Source organism: Cheilinus undulatus, linkage group 22, assembly GCF_018320785.1.
Source record: "Cheilinus undulatus linkage group 22, ASM1832078v1, whole genome shotgun sequence".
NCBI lineage: Eukaryota > Metazoa > Chordata > Actinopteri > Labriformes > Labridae > Cheilinus > Cheilinus undulatus.
Window position 1 is genome coordinate 19,800,839 of NC_054886.1, and position 18,378 is coordinate 19,819,216.

The 18,378-nt window shown below is 38.4% G+C and overlaps 1 protein-coding gene across 2 annotated transcripts in view; it reads left to right on the forward strand.

The window, feature by feature from the left end:
• LOC121504417 (adhesion G protein-coupled receptor L3-like) overlaps positions 1-18,378 on the forward strand; it is a 361,289-nt gene that overhangs the window by 267,690 nt on the left and 75,221 nt on the right. For both annotated transcript variants that reach the window (XM_041779142.1, XM_041779143.1), the window contains one exon: positions 10,441-10,624. In XM_041779142.1, the coding sequence (XP_041635076.1) occupies positions 10,441-10,624 (184 nt within the window). The remainder of the gene's footprint in view (positions 1-10,440; positions 10,625-18,378) is intronic.

Consider the following 18,378-nt stretch of genomic DNA (forward strand, 5'->3'; position numbering starts at 1 on the left):
TGAGAAAAGGAATGGCAGTCTTGTCTCTATAAATACATTAGTTCCTCTAAAGAGAAAACTGTTGTTTAACCATTAACAGCAGTCATCGTTTTATCAGTCTATTTTTTCTTATGCTCATCCGGACTGGGTGGCACATTAAGCTAGTTGACCCACACATTCCTCAACCTAGGGACTTTTTCCAACTCATCTTGAGGTTACCAAGATGCTATGGGATACATAGCCCTCTGGCGAGTTATGGGTCTACCCCCAGGTCTCCTCCCAGTTGAATGTGCTTGGAGGACCCCTGATCTACCTGAACTACCTCAGCTGTTTCTTTCTCCAAGGCTGGGCCCACCCACCTTTTATAGGAAACTCCTTTCAGCCCCTCCCAGACATCCGGAGGGAGCTCGAGGTAGAGGCAGATTAGGGTGCTTCCTGGTTGCCTCCCTGTGGAGGTCTTCCGGACATGTTTAACTGGGAGAAGACCCCAGGGTAGACCCAGGACTCACTGGAGGATCACATCTGGCCTTGGAATCCCCCAGAAAGAGCTGGACAGTGATGTTGGGGAGAGGGATGTCCATGAGAAGGGAGAGAAGCAGCAAAAACTCAGTGCAGAGCAGGCATCAGTGACAACAGAATGACATTTATTAAGACAAAAGCAAATTAAAGGAGGAGCTGAGGTGGAGGAGGGTTGCAAGAGCAGCTTGCAGAGAGAGCAGCAGAGCATAGCCAGGCAAGAGCAGTTTAACTAAGACAGCATGAGAGTGAATAGCCAATAGCATATTTAGATTAAATCAGCCAGCCATCAGCTGATGAGGGCTTGCAGGAAATCAACTTATCTTATTATGGCAGCGCTTTATTCCATGGCCTGAACTGAGCTACATGCACACAATACTTTTTTTGTTGTTGTTTTAATTCTACTTTCGGTTAACAAAAAAAAAAAAAAAGAATCCATTTCAGTTTAAGTTGTTACATTAGTTTTAGTTAACTATAATAACCTTGGTTTGAACATACTATATATCGACTGGTAAAAGCTTTTCACTTCAGGCCGAGCTCCCCCTTCACTACGACAGTCCTGCTCAGCATCTCAGCAAGAACCTAAGATACTTGAAGTCCTTCACTTCAGGCAGATACTCATCTCACAGGGAGAAATCCACTGTTTTGTTTGGCCTTGGATGTGGAGGTTTTATCCCTCATCCAAGCAGCAAACTGTCCCGTGCTGGAAGTCCCAAAAGCAGAGGGGAATTTCAGAAGTCCACAGAGCTGAAATCCTCCTTTGTCAGCTACGCATGAAATCCTGTCCTGAAAATCACAAGCAGTACTAGTGACCATTAGCACATTGAAGATAATAGCCCTCACTATACTGACTAAACAGTACACTTAAAAGGGATTTGCCATTTTGAATCGGTGTTTTATAAGCAGGAATTACCTTACAATGTGTAGCCAGACTCATTGTATCCCTCAAAAGGCATTATTACAGCACTCTAGAAGTTGTTTCATAAAGATCAAATCAACCAACTGATGAAAACTGAATGAAAGATAGCATTTTTGATGATGGCAGGCATGAGACAATGCTCTGTATACACAAGCCAAATAAACGAGTTGTGGGCTAAATGCAATCATGTATATTTTTTATTATATTTAGTATTTCATGGGATTACTATCAGTGTGATTTAGTTATCCCTGAAATGAATACCATTATTTTTTCATACCTGACTGGCTTTGAGCAGCACATTTCAAGTGTGAAACAGCCATGCCGTGTTGCTTAGATATAGACAAGAAAGTTGTACCAGCCCTTTCATCTATTTTTCAGCGAGAGGACAATTTACCAGAGTCAAACAATTACCTAACCTCGGTGGAAACTAAAGCTATTAGGAGCCAAAAGTAGAGTATAAAAAGAAACACAACATTCATTGGGGAGCTGAGCTGAAACACTGTAAACATGAGCTGTCATGTGTGTTTATAGTCTCAGGATATATTCCAGACTTCACCTGCTCCAGCACTTACATAAAAGAGCTTTTTGGATGTGTATGTGTCCACTTGGATTAAACTAAACCCGTCCATTAACCTTCAGGATCTCATAAAATGGCTTTTAGATCCTTTTTCTTTCTTTAGTTTGATGTCTTTTTCCATTAAATCATGAGATGGAAAGGATTTAACATGGGGAGGGATTTCATTAAAGACCTCAAACATCGCCAGGACACGGACTGTCACTTTCTACATGGGCGAAAGAGGAGAAGAGTGGCATGTTTTTCCCCCCAAATGACAGCCCATGCTGCCCCGGTGATTTGGGAAATGTTATTGCCCAAATGTACGCCTTTCAAACGCTTCATAGTTTAGACAAGTGAGAGATCAAAATATACCTGCAGGTTTTATTTTGTAGGAGAGGTTGGCTAGACTGATCTAAAATCTATTATGGCTTTTTTTTTTTTTTTTTTTCTAATGCATCCGCCCATGGTTGTAAGAATCATCAGCAGACATGTTTTGACACTAAATAGGAAGGGAACATGTTGCATTTGATGCAAAAACATGTAAATAAACAGATTTGACATCAATCTGGCAGAGGGCCATCACTGGATTTTGAAAATGCAATAAACAGACTCTGCATGTAGTCACTGTACTCTTAAATCCTTTCATGATTTAATTTGACACATTATGATGCTCTTTGTTTGGGATAATCTGCCACTGGATTATCTCATTAAGTTACTTGAAAAAAATGGTTATTTTCTAACCAAAAAGAATTACAATCAATAGTTTGTTTGGATTTTAAAGTTTCTCATTATCCCTTTTCTTGCTGTGAAACAGGAAGATTGGGTCTTAATGACTAAACCATTTTTATATGTGCAATAAAGCTAACACTTTCAACCAGTTAATTTAGCTTGGTTATGGAGAAGAAATAATCTAAAATAATAAGCTAATCTAAGTGAAAACTGTTCTAGTAGAACTAAAAGTTGACTTGTTATGATAAATTGGGTTAATTCAATCAATCTGACTGCTGGTCGAAGCTTTTTACCACTGCTGCTGACATAATTAGCCTACCTAGATCTTAGAAACTTAAGATCAAGGCAAAAAGGGCTATCTTTATATATATATATATATATATATATATATATATATATATATATATATATATATTCTTAGCATTTGAGAGCTGTTGTAGCAGTGGCTTCTTACTTACCCTGCGACAAAAAAAAACTACCTTTGCTTAGCACATTACGAAACAAAAAGACAAGGTTGACATCATAAGTTAACCATAAGCATGCACAGCAACAAAAGGGTGCCAGCTAGACTTTTAAGCTAACAAGTAAACATGCCTTAGCTTTAGCTTCTTACTCCTTCTCCATCTGCTGATACAATGAACTTAGCTTAGCCTAGCACAACACAAATAAAAAACAGGAAAAAAGCTAGCCTAAAAATCCTACGAGTTAATATGTGTTAGCTTTTGCTTATTACTCCCAATGCTTACAGAATTAGCTAACCATAGCGTAGCACAGCATAGAAAACAACCTTTAAAGCTTACAAGTTAACATGCGTTAGCTCTGACTTCTTACACCAACTGCTGAAATTGAAACCTTGGCATAGCGTAGCACAATACCTAAAAGTAGTGTGGAAAAAAGCTCAGTTGTTAACATTTGTAATATGATTGACTTAACATAGCTTAGCACAGCACAGATATATAACAGAGAAAATATCCTGCCTTTAAAGCGAAATTGTTTACATGTATTAGCTGTAGTTTCTTACTTCCCCTGCTAGCATAACTATCTTAACTCGGCTTAGCACATCACAAAGGAAGTAGGGAAATAGCCTGCCTTAAATCATACCACTTAACATGTATTAAGAGTATGTTTTTTTTATTCCCGCTGCTAACTGAATAAACTATCCTAGCTTAGCATATCACAAAAAGAAATAAGGATATTACACCTTGATGATTACTATCTAACATACTGTAGCAATGCATTTTTCTTTCCTTCTGCACATAATTAGCTAATCTAAGCTTAGCACAGAACAAAAACAAAATAGGGTAAGAGCTAAACTTTAACATGAAGCAGTAGCTTCTTACATACCCTGCTATAACTAGCTTACCTTAGCTTAGTAGCTACATAGAAAAGACATAGGGAAATAGCTAGCCTTAAACTCTTACTAGTGACCATGCATTAGCAGTAACTTATAGCTTTTTTTCCACTGCTGGCTCAATTAGCTTGTCTTAGCTTAGCACAGCACAGAAAAACCATACAGGAAAATCATTAGCCTTTAAAGCTTTTGAGTTGACATTTTCTTTTTAATCTTGCTAAGGTGAACTGTGCTTTGCTAATATAGCATCCTGCTTGCTGAAGATCCTAATTACCCTTAATGAAAAATTAGCTTGGATAGATAAGTGGTGCACCAAAACTGTTGAAATAGGAAAAAGGCTGACTAAATTTTGCCATTATTGTTCTCCCAGCTCCTTTAAAGATCACTAGTTAACATTTATTGATCTTCCTGTTCTGACAAGATAAGCTTTGCTCTGCTAAACAAACCTCTTTTAACTCTTTAACTCAGCTGGTATATTTAGCATAGCTAGCATTACACAACGCAGTAGAAAAGGTGGATCATTGCATAGCTTGCTTTGTCGGAAATCTTTAAAGCTGACTGGTGAACACATCATGAATTAAAGGTCCTATCCATCATAAGATAAACTGCTAAGCTAACAGACTTGCTAGCTTCTGTTTCGAAAATCCTCTTAAGATGTAGGTGTTGTCGCAGTTTTCATATCTAACATCCAAAAAGCTCTTTTATGTAAGTGCTGGAGCAGGTGAAGTCTGGAATATATCCTGAGACTATAAACACACATGACAGCTCATGTTTACAGTGTTTCAGCTCAGCTCCCCAATGAATGTTGTGTTTCTTTTTATACTCTACTTTTGGCTCCTAATAGCTTTAGTTTCCACCGAGGTTAGGTAATTGTTTGACTCATGCCAGAAATGTGGCTACCTCTATAAACTTGGAACATTTTAATGATTTTTTTAAACTTTCAAACTAAAGAAGGGGTTTTTCAAGCATAGTTAAGCTATTTGACTTAGAAATTCCAGGTTAGAAAGGATTTTTTAAAATTCAATTGGACTTTTGAAGATGTTTTACTTGTCCAAATTTTCTTTAACAAACTGTGAAGCACTTTGCCAGCAAAGACATCCGAAAGTTTCAGCTGGATGCTTGGTGTTGTGTTTTAAGGGGTGCAGTAACTTTGTTTTGCTTTGGAATTTCCTTTCACAAAATTTGAATGTAAAATATTCAGATTGAGCCTGTTTTTGTTCCAAAACTACTCTAAAAACCCTGAAGGACTCATGTTTTCCATGAAATTGTACGTAAAAGGTCATATGCTGGAAAATCTCTGGATTCTTTTCAAAAATATCGTCGTCTAGTTTGAATGAAGGGAATTTGGATGGTGTTATGCGTAGATTTTAATCTTTTGCACGTCAAGATGATGCACCCTGAATGATAGTCAGTGTTGTTACTGTTATTATTAAGATTTTAAAGGTTATTGCTATTTTATTCAGCTTGTTTATTATTTATCCATTACATACTTAAGTAAATTCTTTTTATAAAGTTTCTGACCCATGCATCTGCTACTCTTCCACCTTGTTCGTGCCTGTTCTGTGAAGAAAGCTGCAGATCCACCTATCCTTTCCCTAAAGAACATTACTTTAGTGTTGTAAGAAGTGCTGGTGAAAAAAATCTGAACAAAGGGAAGAGAAATGTCAGCGCCTGAAGAAAAAGCACGCCTTAATTGAGAGTGAATCAACCTCAGCCTCTGGCTGAATGTCAAAAGGTGTGATTGGAGATTGGCTGCAGATAATGAATAATTACATCAAAGTTGGACTGCCTGCATGTGTGTGTTTTTGTGTTTCTGTGTACTGGCAGGTGCAGAGGTGTGTGTTCGCTCTTGCGTCAAGCCTTCACAGTGTTTGTGTGTGTGTGTGGGTGGTTTAATGTGTGCAGGGTATGTTTTGAATGAGGAAAAGCCAGCTGGTGCTATTTGAAATTCTCAGCCAGCGTCAGTGAGCTGAACACAATCAGTGCAGCAGTCCTCGCTCGCTATCACAGCGATCTGAAACAAACGTATGACTTAACATTTTAAGCTAATTGAGGGGTACATAACACTCACGCCAACCCACTGGGAAACAGCCTTTTTTGTTTTTTTTTTTGTTTTTTTCTGATCAGGAAATCATCTCATACAAGAAAGCACATGATTTCTCTTATCCCTTTTGCTTTTAGCATGTGCAGATTTGGTGTCATGCAAAAACTCTTATTCAAGTATAATCCATTGATCAAAAAGGGAGATCAAAGTGAAGTTCAGAGAGACATCCATGGCATGACGTTCCCCATTTCTAACGCTGATCACAGCTTCCATCTTTAGGATGTCACAAGTGCATAAACCTGCGTTTGAAGAACTGCAAAGCAGGCTGAACTCAGATGTATATTTTCTTCTTTGGAGCATGGGAATGTCTATTTTTAGAAACAGGAACAGACTTTTACTGGATCATGAGAGAAAATTGAGATAGAATATTTTAAACTAGATCTTTACACAATTTTGGGGTAGTCCTCCTCATTATGCTTAAACTAACTATTAAGTCATCCAAATGAGTTTATCTTCAGTGACTTTTTCTTGGTTATTAGAAAAGGAAGGTTAGTGATTTTGGGAATAGTAAATGTTGATAGTGTTGACTTTTGTCAATATTACTTTGAAATTTGAAATAAAATGGAAACTGTGATTGTAATACTTTTATTTGATAACACAGCAAACTGTATTCTCACTTTGCACGTTGAAATTTTCTTTAAACCCATTTGGACCTAAGCAGCCTAAAAATGTCTCACCAAAAGCTTAATATTGTTTGAACAAAAAACTTACAAATCCTGAGGGTTCTTTGAAAGAACTCCAAATTTACTGAAATCTTTATTTCTCAGCCTCTGTGGCAGACAAGAAAATGGAGTAAAGAACCAATTGGAAGCTAAAACCTTTGGCTTTAGCTGTAAATGACTCCATTTGCCCAAGAGTATGAAGATTTTAAGATTTAAAAACAATAACAAAGAAGAAAGATTTAAAAATGATTGGATTTCTCAGCCTCTGTGGCAAAGAAAAGTATCAAATACAAATCATTTAGAAGCATAAAACACTGATTTTGACTTGAAGTCATTGCCTTTGCCCTTAAGTTCATTCATTCATATAATGGCTGTGTAGTTTTTCATCTAAGTGATATCCAAAGCTTGATCTAAAGGGGGCAACCGGACTTGGGCAAGGTTGTTGAAGACTGTCCAGGCTAATCTGGAGAACTGGGAGAATTCTCGGTGGGCCCGGCTGCTTTTAGGAGCCGGTGGGCCAGTGTACAGTGGCAGTGTATAGATCACGTAGTTTGCACTTGCGGCCATTCTGCCTTCCTCCATCTTTCTGCATCTTTGGACGTCTCGGTATCCCTCTCTAAATGATAGCCAACTAGTTTACTCGGTTGGAAGGTCCATCTGTGTCCGTCTGACTTGAAACATGAGCCTAACATTGGATCCTTAAAAACAGTTTATCCCTCCGCCCCATTAAAATCAAGAGGATAATGCAAAGGAAAGGATGAGTAATAACAAGAGCAAAAGTGGTGCTGAAAATGTTAGATTAAACACTGGAACTGTGTTTGGAAATTAGAACAAGTGCACAGCTCTATTGCAACGTGTGAGATGACTCAGGTAAGCTTGAAGTACCTGATGTGCAACATAAAACAAGGCTTATGACATGCAAACCATTGTTGAAGTTTATGGCACAATTTAGTGATTAGTGTGGTGTCACATACCCTAATTAATGATCACTGTTGTAAACTAAAGTGGGCTGGTCTGAACCATGAAACTCCAGGGCTGAACGCGAGTCGCACATCAGCCCAGCTTTCCTCCAAAAGGCTTCCTCAGTTTGAAAAGTCACAGGTATGGGAATAGCCTCCGTTGATCATTTGTATGCTAATGATGTGGCTGTTCACCTGAGTTGCAGGCAGAGTTGTTGACCTAGGCCTTGTCCACATGGAGACGAGAACGATATATTTCTGTTTCGTTTTGAAAAAGTTTTTCGTAAATACGGGATTGTTCCAGGAAATGTCCACATAAGCACGGAACCACTGAAAACGACTAGAAACGCTGTAGTATATATGCCAAGCCTGTTAGTGGCACTGTAACGCTTCCATGGAAATGCCCCAAAAGAGAGAAGAAGATTCCAGAAATCTGCCACAGACTTTCTCCTGGTTGCCCTTCTGGTTGTTCTCCGCGTTGGATTTAAGAACGTCTGGTGTATGCTGTTGTCGGTGGTGGTAAAGGAGCATCAGATTTTGCTGTAAAAGCCAAGATAAGACCAATAGCTTCTGCAGCACAAACACAATCCTGTAATCCACCATTGTTGTTTTGGTTCGACTTGTGCAAACGGCGTAAGTGGGCTACGCTATGTATGACATAATCGTTTCAAGAAAGATGTGGTTGGCTGTCCACACAGAGACCAAAGGGGTAAGCATTTACTGATTTGTTCACTCTGGGACCCGGTTTCAATAAGTAGCATTTACAGCCTACCAAAATGCCGTTTCCGTGTGGATGAAATGCTGGTATGACAAAAAACTTTTGCGTATACTCCTGATTTCGTCTTCGTCTTCGTGTGGACAGGGCCCTAGTTTACCTGATGGTGTGTTGCCCAGGCCTTTTCAGGTTTGCTAGAGGCACATGATGTTGGGTCATGTGATCTTGTGTGAAGTTGTCATTTAAATTGTTGATGATTGGAATCCAGGGCTGCATCGTATTGGTATAAGGAGTGCCTTAGACTTAACAGATAAGGAAAATGGCTACCCAATAGCGGCTTAAGCCAATGTGAGGGCTGCCAGCCTAAGGTTCCCCTTGTAGGAATTGATGTATGGTTGTGCACCTTTGAACAATAAAATTATGTGACCTAACAGCCATTCTGAATCTCAGGGTCCGAACCCCCCTAGGGTTAGCAAAATAATTTCAGATGGTTGTGGAGAAAAAAATTAAATGAAATATTAAAAGTTAAATAATATATTTTTACGGAGGTTGGTTTTACATTAAAATGCCAGTACAGATGGGATAATCTTTGTAATAGGGCTTTTTGGGGGGCTGTTAGGAGGCTTGCCTAGACTGCTCCTTTCTTCCTTTGTTAGAATCCCCATTATCTGTGTCACTGCATGGCTTACAAAGAAATCTTCAGTCATCAACTTTTCCATGTGGAGGCTAAAGAGGCCATCCACTGTTGACATGCATATTTCAGGGAATCACGTTGCAGTTTCTCTATCATGTGTTGTAAAACAGTGAGATCTTCTAAAATGCAAGACATGCATCCGGTATTAAGTGTAGAAACACGCCAGCATCTCATCTCGTCATGCAAGCAGTGCATCTGGTTTAAATGGGTTAAATTGTGCATATGATTGCAAAGTAGTGTGGAGCATGTTGTATCATAACACATTTATTGGAATGTCCCATATTGCATTTTACCTGTTACATATATTTTTTAAAGTATCCTATCATGTATTATTATTTTGTTTCGTATCGTATCCCACCAAGTTGTATCTTATCCTATAGTTTCACTCCACATCAAATAATTCAGTAATATATTGGGTCATTATTTTGTCTTGCATTAGGTCCTAGCAAATACACAGACCATCTGCTTGCTCAAACTTAGCCCTTTTCCATGTAGATGGGGGTTATTTTGTCCTTTAGAGCTAAGGTTTCTGAAATAAACTCTTCTCCTTGACCAATTAGCATTCCTTTTATAAATCTCGCCATTGGCATTTTTAAATCTTTAATGCCTCTTAATTTTTCATATTGTGTCTTGAATGTTCGTCTGTCCTCCTTGCTTACTCATTTCAGCATTGTTGTAGACTGATTCAAGTAACTGTTTTATGCTCTTAATATGCAGGAAAGTTTCAGCAAATACCTTGTACCTCTAACAGAATGACTTGATGTTGAGCTGTTTTTTTTTTTTTTTTTTTTTTTTTTGTGCTGCTTTTGTGCATTGGGATCGTCTACGTGGAAGAACATTAATCACACCAATTAAAGCCTGTAGCCTAAAGTCATGTAAGAATTGGCCTCCAGTCTTGTAGCTCTGATTCATTAACATGGCAAGCTCATTGTGTAGAGAGAAAGCAACAGAAACAGGAGCAACCTTAAAACACATCCAGGGTGTTTAGAGATGCAGGTGTTGCTGCTGCTGGTTGCAATCCATGTCCAACAGCATAAATTGTAAATGAAGTCAGGCGGTGCATGTTAAGATGTTGAAGATGTTTTTGCTTTCATTAATCCAAAATTTAATGAAATTTTATTTGCTTTTACAAACCCTCCTCATGTTCTGTCATTCATGTGATACAATTTTGCCAAACCACCATGACAAATAACAGATTGTTATGGCCAGCTAAGATCTATCTGTTTTTCAATAATGCTGTGGTTTTCCCTCCCCAGGCTATGGTGGAGACAGTCAACAACTTGCTGCAGCCACAGGCGCAAGCAGCCTGGAGGGAGCTGAGCACCGGAGAGCAGCTGAGGGCAGCCACCATGCTTCTGGACACTGTGGAGCAGGGGGCATTTGTGCTGGCAGATAACTTGCTGAAGACGGACATAGTGCAAGAGAACACTGATAATATCCGTGAGTAATGGCAAATCCTTGTATTTAAATCTGCAAATGTCACTTACAGTAAAATATATTTCAAGAGGATTTGCCTGGAATACATTTGCTGTTCCTCCTCAGCGTTTAAAGATGCAATACTTTAAAGCATTAATGAGGACTTACGGTAAAATCCAGAATATAAGCAGCATGCGTTTAACTGTGATGCTCTTTTAGTATTATCTGTTTTCACCATGTGAAGCATGGACAGGTATTCTGAAGGTGTCAGCCTATGGTAATAGATAGTTGTGCCCTACTGCCTGCAAGTTATGCTGTCAACCTCTGCTCATCACTTGTGACCTTTAACCCATAGAGGGTGTTAAGGCCATTGTGCAGCTTTTTAGCTCACTTTTTATTTTCCTTTTATAATTATTTTGACTGTTAATGCCAACAACATACATTTTTGAGAGTAAGTTTTGTTTCCTGTAGAATTATACTATTTGAATATCAGAACCTGTAACAGGTCAATAATAAGCTCTGCACTTTTTGTGTACACTCAGGCTGTTTATCACCAAAAATGCCCCTTTAAAAACCGTTACAACCACAAACTTTGATCGCACAGTCATCACAGTGAAAAACAAATCATGAATTCCATAGTATAAGGCTTCCATTCTGGTGTCATTGCTTCAAATTTTTAGTTGTCCTCTCTGTAGATTTTGGCAAAGTCTTGGGGGAAAGCTCTGACAGGAAGGCAGCAGCTATTAACAGCTGTTTCTAGAGGCTGGAGGCTTCACTACAGTTTAAAAGAGCATTAGACCAGGATTTTAAGCCTGTGTTTATAAAAAAAGTTAAAGGTAATTGGTTTAACCGACTCATAAATCTTGCAACAGCTAACTTGATACATGAATTTAACTGTTTTGACCTGGTAGATACTTCTGTTTAAAGTAAAGCTTAACATTGTTTGTTAGCCTCTAAGAGTTCCTGTAATATCCTTATGCATTTGTCCCTAAGGACAAAAAAATGTGCTGCCCAAAAACTGCTGTAAAATCCACTTTAAATGAGTCAGTCTTTTAAAACTACTTCAGCTTGAAATATACAAATCAGATATCAATTTTATTTTTAAGGTTATAACCCTTTAAAGACCATTATGTTGGCATAACTACATAGTTTTTATTGAAAGAAAAAACTCCATACAATTTCAAGTAATATTTACTTATTATTTTTTTCAAGGCCTGGATGTCAATGATTGGCAGCAACATTGATTTTTATGCATTTTTTAAAAATGTATTTATTTATTTATTTGCAATGTCGGATTGAAAAAAAATATACTTATGGTCCTAATGACAAAAAATGTCAGCTTCCTAAAATCAACTGTAAAAATCATACATATTAAACAAGTTATTCCACTTTAAACAAGTCATCCTCTAAAACTACTTCAGCCTGAAATATACATATCAAATATTAATTTTATTTTTGGGGGGTTTAACCCTTTAATGCCAATATGTTTACACAACTCTACTTTTTAAAATAGAACAAAATCACAAAAACTCAAATAAAATACACAAACATACGTTGTTGTTGTTTTTTTTTTTTTCTTATACCACTCCATTATCCAACATCAATAGCAACACACACTTATCATTAGCAAGGCGCCCCTACAGAAAACTCTACAATTTTGCAGCATGCTTTGAATGGGAAAAAAAGGGTGCCATCTGGGAGAGAAATATAAGAATTAGAAATTAAAAGCTGGTATTCTGAAATGAAATCTTAACATAAAGGAATGATGTTAGGAATCAAAAATGGTATTTTTAGTGGGTTTCAATGGGACCTTTTTTCGTCCTTAAGAACAAAAAAGTGTCTGTTTTTATGTAGCTTAGCCATTTTAGGCTAATTTAAGGAACTGAGACAACAATTCTAAATATATTTTTAAATGAATATCCTCTGGCAAATTTGAGCCATATTCATTCACCATGGCCAAAATGGCTTGAAAACAAATAAACTGAATTGCATAAAATTATCTCTTAAGGGTTAAATGTGTGCAGACTGAGACAGCATTGTTACTTGTAATTAAGTCTAAAGTCAAACATATTCTGCTTCTGTGACTAACTCACCTCTTGGTGCTGAGGTCCATCGAGACCCACAACGATCTAAGTACTCTATTGTTCGGTTACCTCTTGTTGTTCTCAAACCATGGGCAGTAAAGATTAGGTTCTATAAGGAAAACACGTTTTGTCAAAAAAAAAAAGGGGGGGGGGGATTTAGATATTAAAAGTTGTTTTTTATTTATTGAAGTGAAAGCAATGAAAAAAGTGTTTGCCAGCAAGCAAAGCACTCTTTAATTTGCTTGTCTATGTCTGCGTGAGTAAACCAGTTTGGACAGAATTAAGTTAATTTCTCCTCAAGCTGCTGGGAAACAGATTATTTGCTCAGCTGGAGGGGTACAGCTTTGTCAATTATGATACTTAGAAGCAACGTTTAAAGAGCATAATGTGTGCTTTATGGTGGTTGTGACGTGCTCTAGTAGCGTCTCTCTCTTGTGTCTCAAGTGTTTCATCCTTCACTGATCTTACCAGTTGAACAGGGGTTACAAAGTTCACCTTACGCCATCGATCCAGGGCGCTCACATATTGACAGCAGAGCTCCTGAGACAGCGGAGTCAGTGTGAAGGTCACTGGATTAACGCTTTCTCTTCTCACAGGAGGTTAAGTTTGGCAGTGATTCTTATTGTGGCTGGCAGGCGGCTCCTAAATTGACATTTATCCCAAATGATTGTGTTCATATTCGTGTTGATTATTAGCCGGAATTAACCACTAGTCGCACAGATCAGGGATCAGCGCTCATTATTGTGTAGATAAACACCAAGAGAGCAGAGGTATTGGAACATCCGTCATCAAACAAGCATTTTCCAAACTGGATGCATCAGAAAAGTCAAATTTTATAGCAGCATTAAAAAGAATTGAATCACCTGTAGAGGCTGGTGTTGTGAGGGGAATTAAGAAAAAAGATATGGGGGATTTTTTCATGTTCCTGTTACTATGGCAACTTAAAAATATAGGTCTTCTGACTTAAAAGGGAAGCAGGCGTAAGGAGAATTAATAAAAAAGGATTTTATTGTATCTGGCACACAATTCATCAGGGTATTAAGGAGATTCTGGGCTCGTTTGAGAGGGTCTGCTCAACTGGAGTGAAATTTTATAGCATATAGGGGGAGTGTGGTTAATTATGGGCTGGCGACATGTTTACTAGGCCTTATCTCTGTTTTTTCTACCTATGCAGGGCAGTTAAATGAGGACAAGGAGGCCCCTCTTAAACATTTGTAATGACCACAGCCGCTAATTATTGATCCCTCACATTGAATTACACCCTAAGTTAAGGTTTTATGTGTGCAGGTGTGCTTTAGCTCATGATATGTGCACCTGGTGACACCTTTTCAATGTCAGAGCGAGCAGAAGAGTAAAAAAGAGAGAGAGAGTATCGTTCCAAGCCGATAATGAGATCTATTTTCTCCGCTTTCAAAGATACTTCCTCACCCATTGTGTCTGTGTTTGTGTTTACACGTCGCGGCGCGTGTGCTCGTCAAGCAGCTTCTTCTCCACGCACATGATAATCTCATGAGCAGATTTCTGCCGATTAGCGTGTTATTTGAGCGGGCTTTGAAGGTATAGCCTCTGGGTCCAGCAACTACTATGGCATCAAAGAAATTCCCCAAAGCCCACGATAAGCTCTTTTACACAACCACACGGGGAAAAAGGGAGGCAGAGAGCGAGGAAGAAAAATGCTTCCTTTATTCCAAGGGCGGGCCTGGAATCCCGGGGATTGGTGAGCTGTCGGGGTTATTGTCTTAGCTAAGTTGAATAGGAATGTATCACCCAAACCCCCTGGCCTTTAAAAAAGCACATGAGAATCCCAATGCAGAGGTTTTATGTTTATTTTAAGAGAACATAGAGGAGGCCTTGGTGATTCAGGATTAAAAGTAGGTTTTTGTGGGCACTAACCTTTATCAAAGACAGGTGTCATACTCTGCAGACAAAAAAGTCATCAGCTGAATACCTCACCTGGGCTTAATCGAATTTGTGTTTCCTACATGTGATGAAAAGGTTTAGTTTAAGAGCTCCCTCTGCAAACTACTCTATTGAACATTCCTTTAATGTATCTCAGTGTCAGGAATGTTGTGGTTATGTTAAGAACAAGTCTGTAAGACTGAAATTTTTCACCATTTTGAAGATACTTCAAAAACCTTTCAGTCAGAGACATTTGTGTCAAGGCTAAGCAAAAGGCTACATTGTTAGATTGTAAGGGATCAGTCAAAAATATAACTCCAGTAGAAATTCTTATTTCTAAGAGGTCATTTGTGTAAGATCCAAGAGACTACTGGCAGAGAAATAACTGTTAAATCACAGATTTATAAACTGTGAATCAGACTGAACCAGTACTTCTGAGACTGAAAAACAAAAATAACACAGGAACACAGGAACTTCACAGCATCATATAGGGTTGCCCCTACCTAAAGATTTACATCTATCTGATTGGTCAAAATTTTGCTTCTGTAAACTTATTATTGGCAGTCTTTTCTCACTCACTGATCCATATTCTCATTTGTAACACAGGGAATAGACCACGTTATTGTTTTCTAGAAATGGTATTACAGTTTAGGACTTGATCCCATCCCTTTTCTCACTTGTTAAGTTTGAATCACAGTAACATTATAACAACACAATGTATGGCTATTAAATAATGAGACTGCACTTTTGAGAGTAAAACTAGAAGGTTCCTGCCACACTTTGTGTTATATAATAAAGGTTGGGTATTTACACACTAAGTCTCCAGTAAGTGACATCTTTAGTTCACTGCTAGCTACTGATTATACACATGTTTTTGTTAACTTCATGATTAGTGCATTAAGTTGGCATTTTTAGTGAAATTGAGCAAAACAGCAGCAGAATCTTTTCTGTTAGATTGGCAAAAAAGATTTTATGAAGGCAGAGAGGATATCTAACTGGAAAGGATGATAAATTCACCCCAAAAGGTAAAATAGTCCACTGTTGACATGCTATTCCTGCGTCCCCCCATGATCTCTTCCTGCTGATCAGGGCTTACGCGCCGCAGCACAGCACTCTAGACTCGTTTCCAGTGGGTGAGGTCGCCCGCCTTTCGGTCGGAGCAAACCCGCGGCACGAACACTGTTTATGGAAATTCGGGGTAAGACCGTGATTGTTCTTGGTGCCCTTGGACATCTGAAAACATTAAACAAATCTAAAAAAAATCATTCAAAATAATCGATGACTCACAGTTAAATCTGGCCAGAGAGCAGCAGCCTGGCTCTGCTGGAGCAGATATACAAAAGTTAGGGATTAAATTTACTGTTTTCTGGCACAAATCTCTATGTTTTGATACTTGTAATGATCTACAGACCACTGTGGTGGATAGAGTTGGGAAATTTACCTCACATTGAACAAAAACACAGCATGTGGCAGTCTATTAACTTTCAATGAAGGCAGTGACATCGGCTAACAACAGACTGTATTGAGATCAACTGCTCAGTGACTGTATTTCGATGTTGGGTCCCTAGTTTTGCCCCTCCAAAATTAAACCAAGCCTGGAAAGAGGTGGACAATAAGTTACAGGTTTTTTACAAGTTATAGCCTTACCAGGTTTAGTTGTCAGGCCACTGTAGGTTTTCAGGATTTTGACAAGCCATTTCATCACCCGTAATCATCATATTTTATGTATTGCAAAAAACAAACAAACAAACAAAAACCTTTTCCATTCACAAGATCACACAACTCACTAAGTCTTTTTGTGTTGGGATATTTTTTTTTAAAAACAGACCTCAATGGCCAGAAGAAAAATACCAGATCTTAACTGTGCAACCAAGGATATTTGGCGATGAGGTCTGACACAGTAGTCAGGCATGAAAGAGCTGATAATGAGACAATGATGCATACTGCTACAAAAAATTGTCTGGGACAGGAAGAAAAGGGGTTATGAAAAGTTGAATAACTTTTGAAGCATAAATCAAAGCCACTTACTTTTTTCTACTCTGGAAGCCCTCAGTTTTGCCATTCTTATGATGCTATCCGAGCCTCTGTAGCTCTTATGGTAGCTTTTTAAGCAAGCCTGGAACATGGGTGACTTTCCAGGGTCACCAGTAATTCTGATATTAAATATATTTTATCTGTTATTTAATCCATTTCTGATTGGTTCTGCTGCTAGCTTAGCATTAGCCACCATTTTGAGTTCCCAAAATAGATGTCACATGAGTATTTTCTCAAGCAACTGCCCTATAGAAAGAAATTGCAGACCCAGAATGTTATTAACCATGAACTATGCCATATGATAAATGAACCTCTGATTTCTTGTATTGTAATCACTTGATATACATTATTTGATCAGGCTTCATCGTTTCTGTTTGAATCGTCATGTATGTTGATGACCCCATAACAGCAGCTTCAGTACTCTTCAACTAAATTGTTCTACTTCTCACCTTTTGCTTTGGTATTTGACATTTGTGCATCTTCCTCCTTGTACTTCTACCTGGCAGTGAATCAGCGGATTCATCTCAGCGCTTTGGGAGTTTATGTGACATTTCAGAAGGCTCCATATTCACACAGGTCACTGGTGCTTGAGAGTGGAGCACACTCCACTGCTTTATTAAACTGAATTGTATCGTGCCATAATAACTTTGATGGAATGAGCTTTTTTTTTTTTTTATTCCAGCCCGGCTCATATCAGCAGCTCATTTTCCTGCTGTATGATGCCGGAGTCTTTGAACCGTAAATTAGGTGCTCGCTTCAGACACAACAGCTGTTGAGCTGCTGCAGGAGAGAGCTCGTCTTTCCCGGCTGGGCTTTATCTCGTCTTTGTATCGCTTGCTCACAACGCTCTTTGAGACAAAAGATTCCCTCAAATGAAGGCATCTTTTTTGTCAACCTTTGTTTTTACAGTTTAAGAGGAAACAATGCCACCTGAACATTTGATGGTCATCTGATTGCTTGAAGCAAACCCTCCTCTGCAATCAGTAAATGCAGTGTTGCATTGAGACTCTCAGGACTGCCTTGATTCCCAAATTTGACATCTTCTACCTAAATATCATGCATGTTTTGCTTCTTCAGTTTAACAATGTCTGCATTATTTTTTATCCATAGGAATATTTAGGGCCCAAGCACTGACCTTGTTAGCGAAGACTCTATTGTATCTGTAGCTGTTATTTTTCTGTTGGAAGAATCGCTAATTTGGGGTCTTGAACATGCTCAAAAATTCTCTAAGTTTTACAGAAAATTGTCCCCAGTGGAAATTTTGGCATAATCATGAAAGTCCATCAACCAGGGGATATGGGACTGGGTAAGAGCTACAGTACACATCATGATAACATTAAAAAAGTCGCTTAAGGCAAACTCTAAAATGTACAGGAAGCGCACTACAAATAGCAAAGTGTGAACTTTTGGCATTTTTGGGCAATTCACAAGTTTCTTATTTTTACGAACTAGTCAGAGGGATTTTAGCCAATTGACTCCAGTATTTTTTGCTCATACTAGACAACCTGGTGATCTTAAATGGTGCAAACAGTGAGTTTTCACTGTAGGATGGGGACGTCACCGTAGCCCAAATTTAAACTACTATTTGTACATTTTTTGCAGTGATAAAACACCAAAAATGCCATGTAACTTCCTGGTGCTTATGTAAATCATTACTTTGTAACCCTTCTGACAATTGAACAACTCTGCCTCTGACTTCTAATATTCATCCCCTGCACACCATTCAGCCTAAGCTTATGATTTTTGGTCTGCACATGGGTA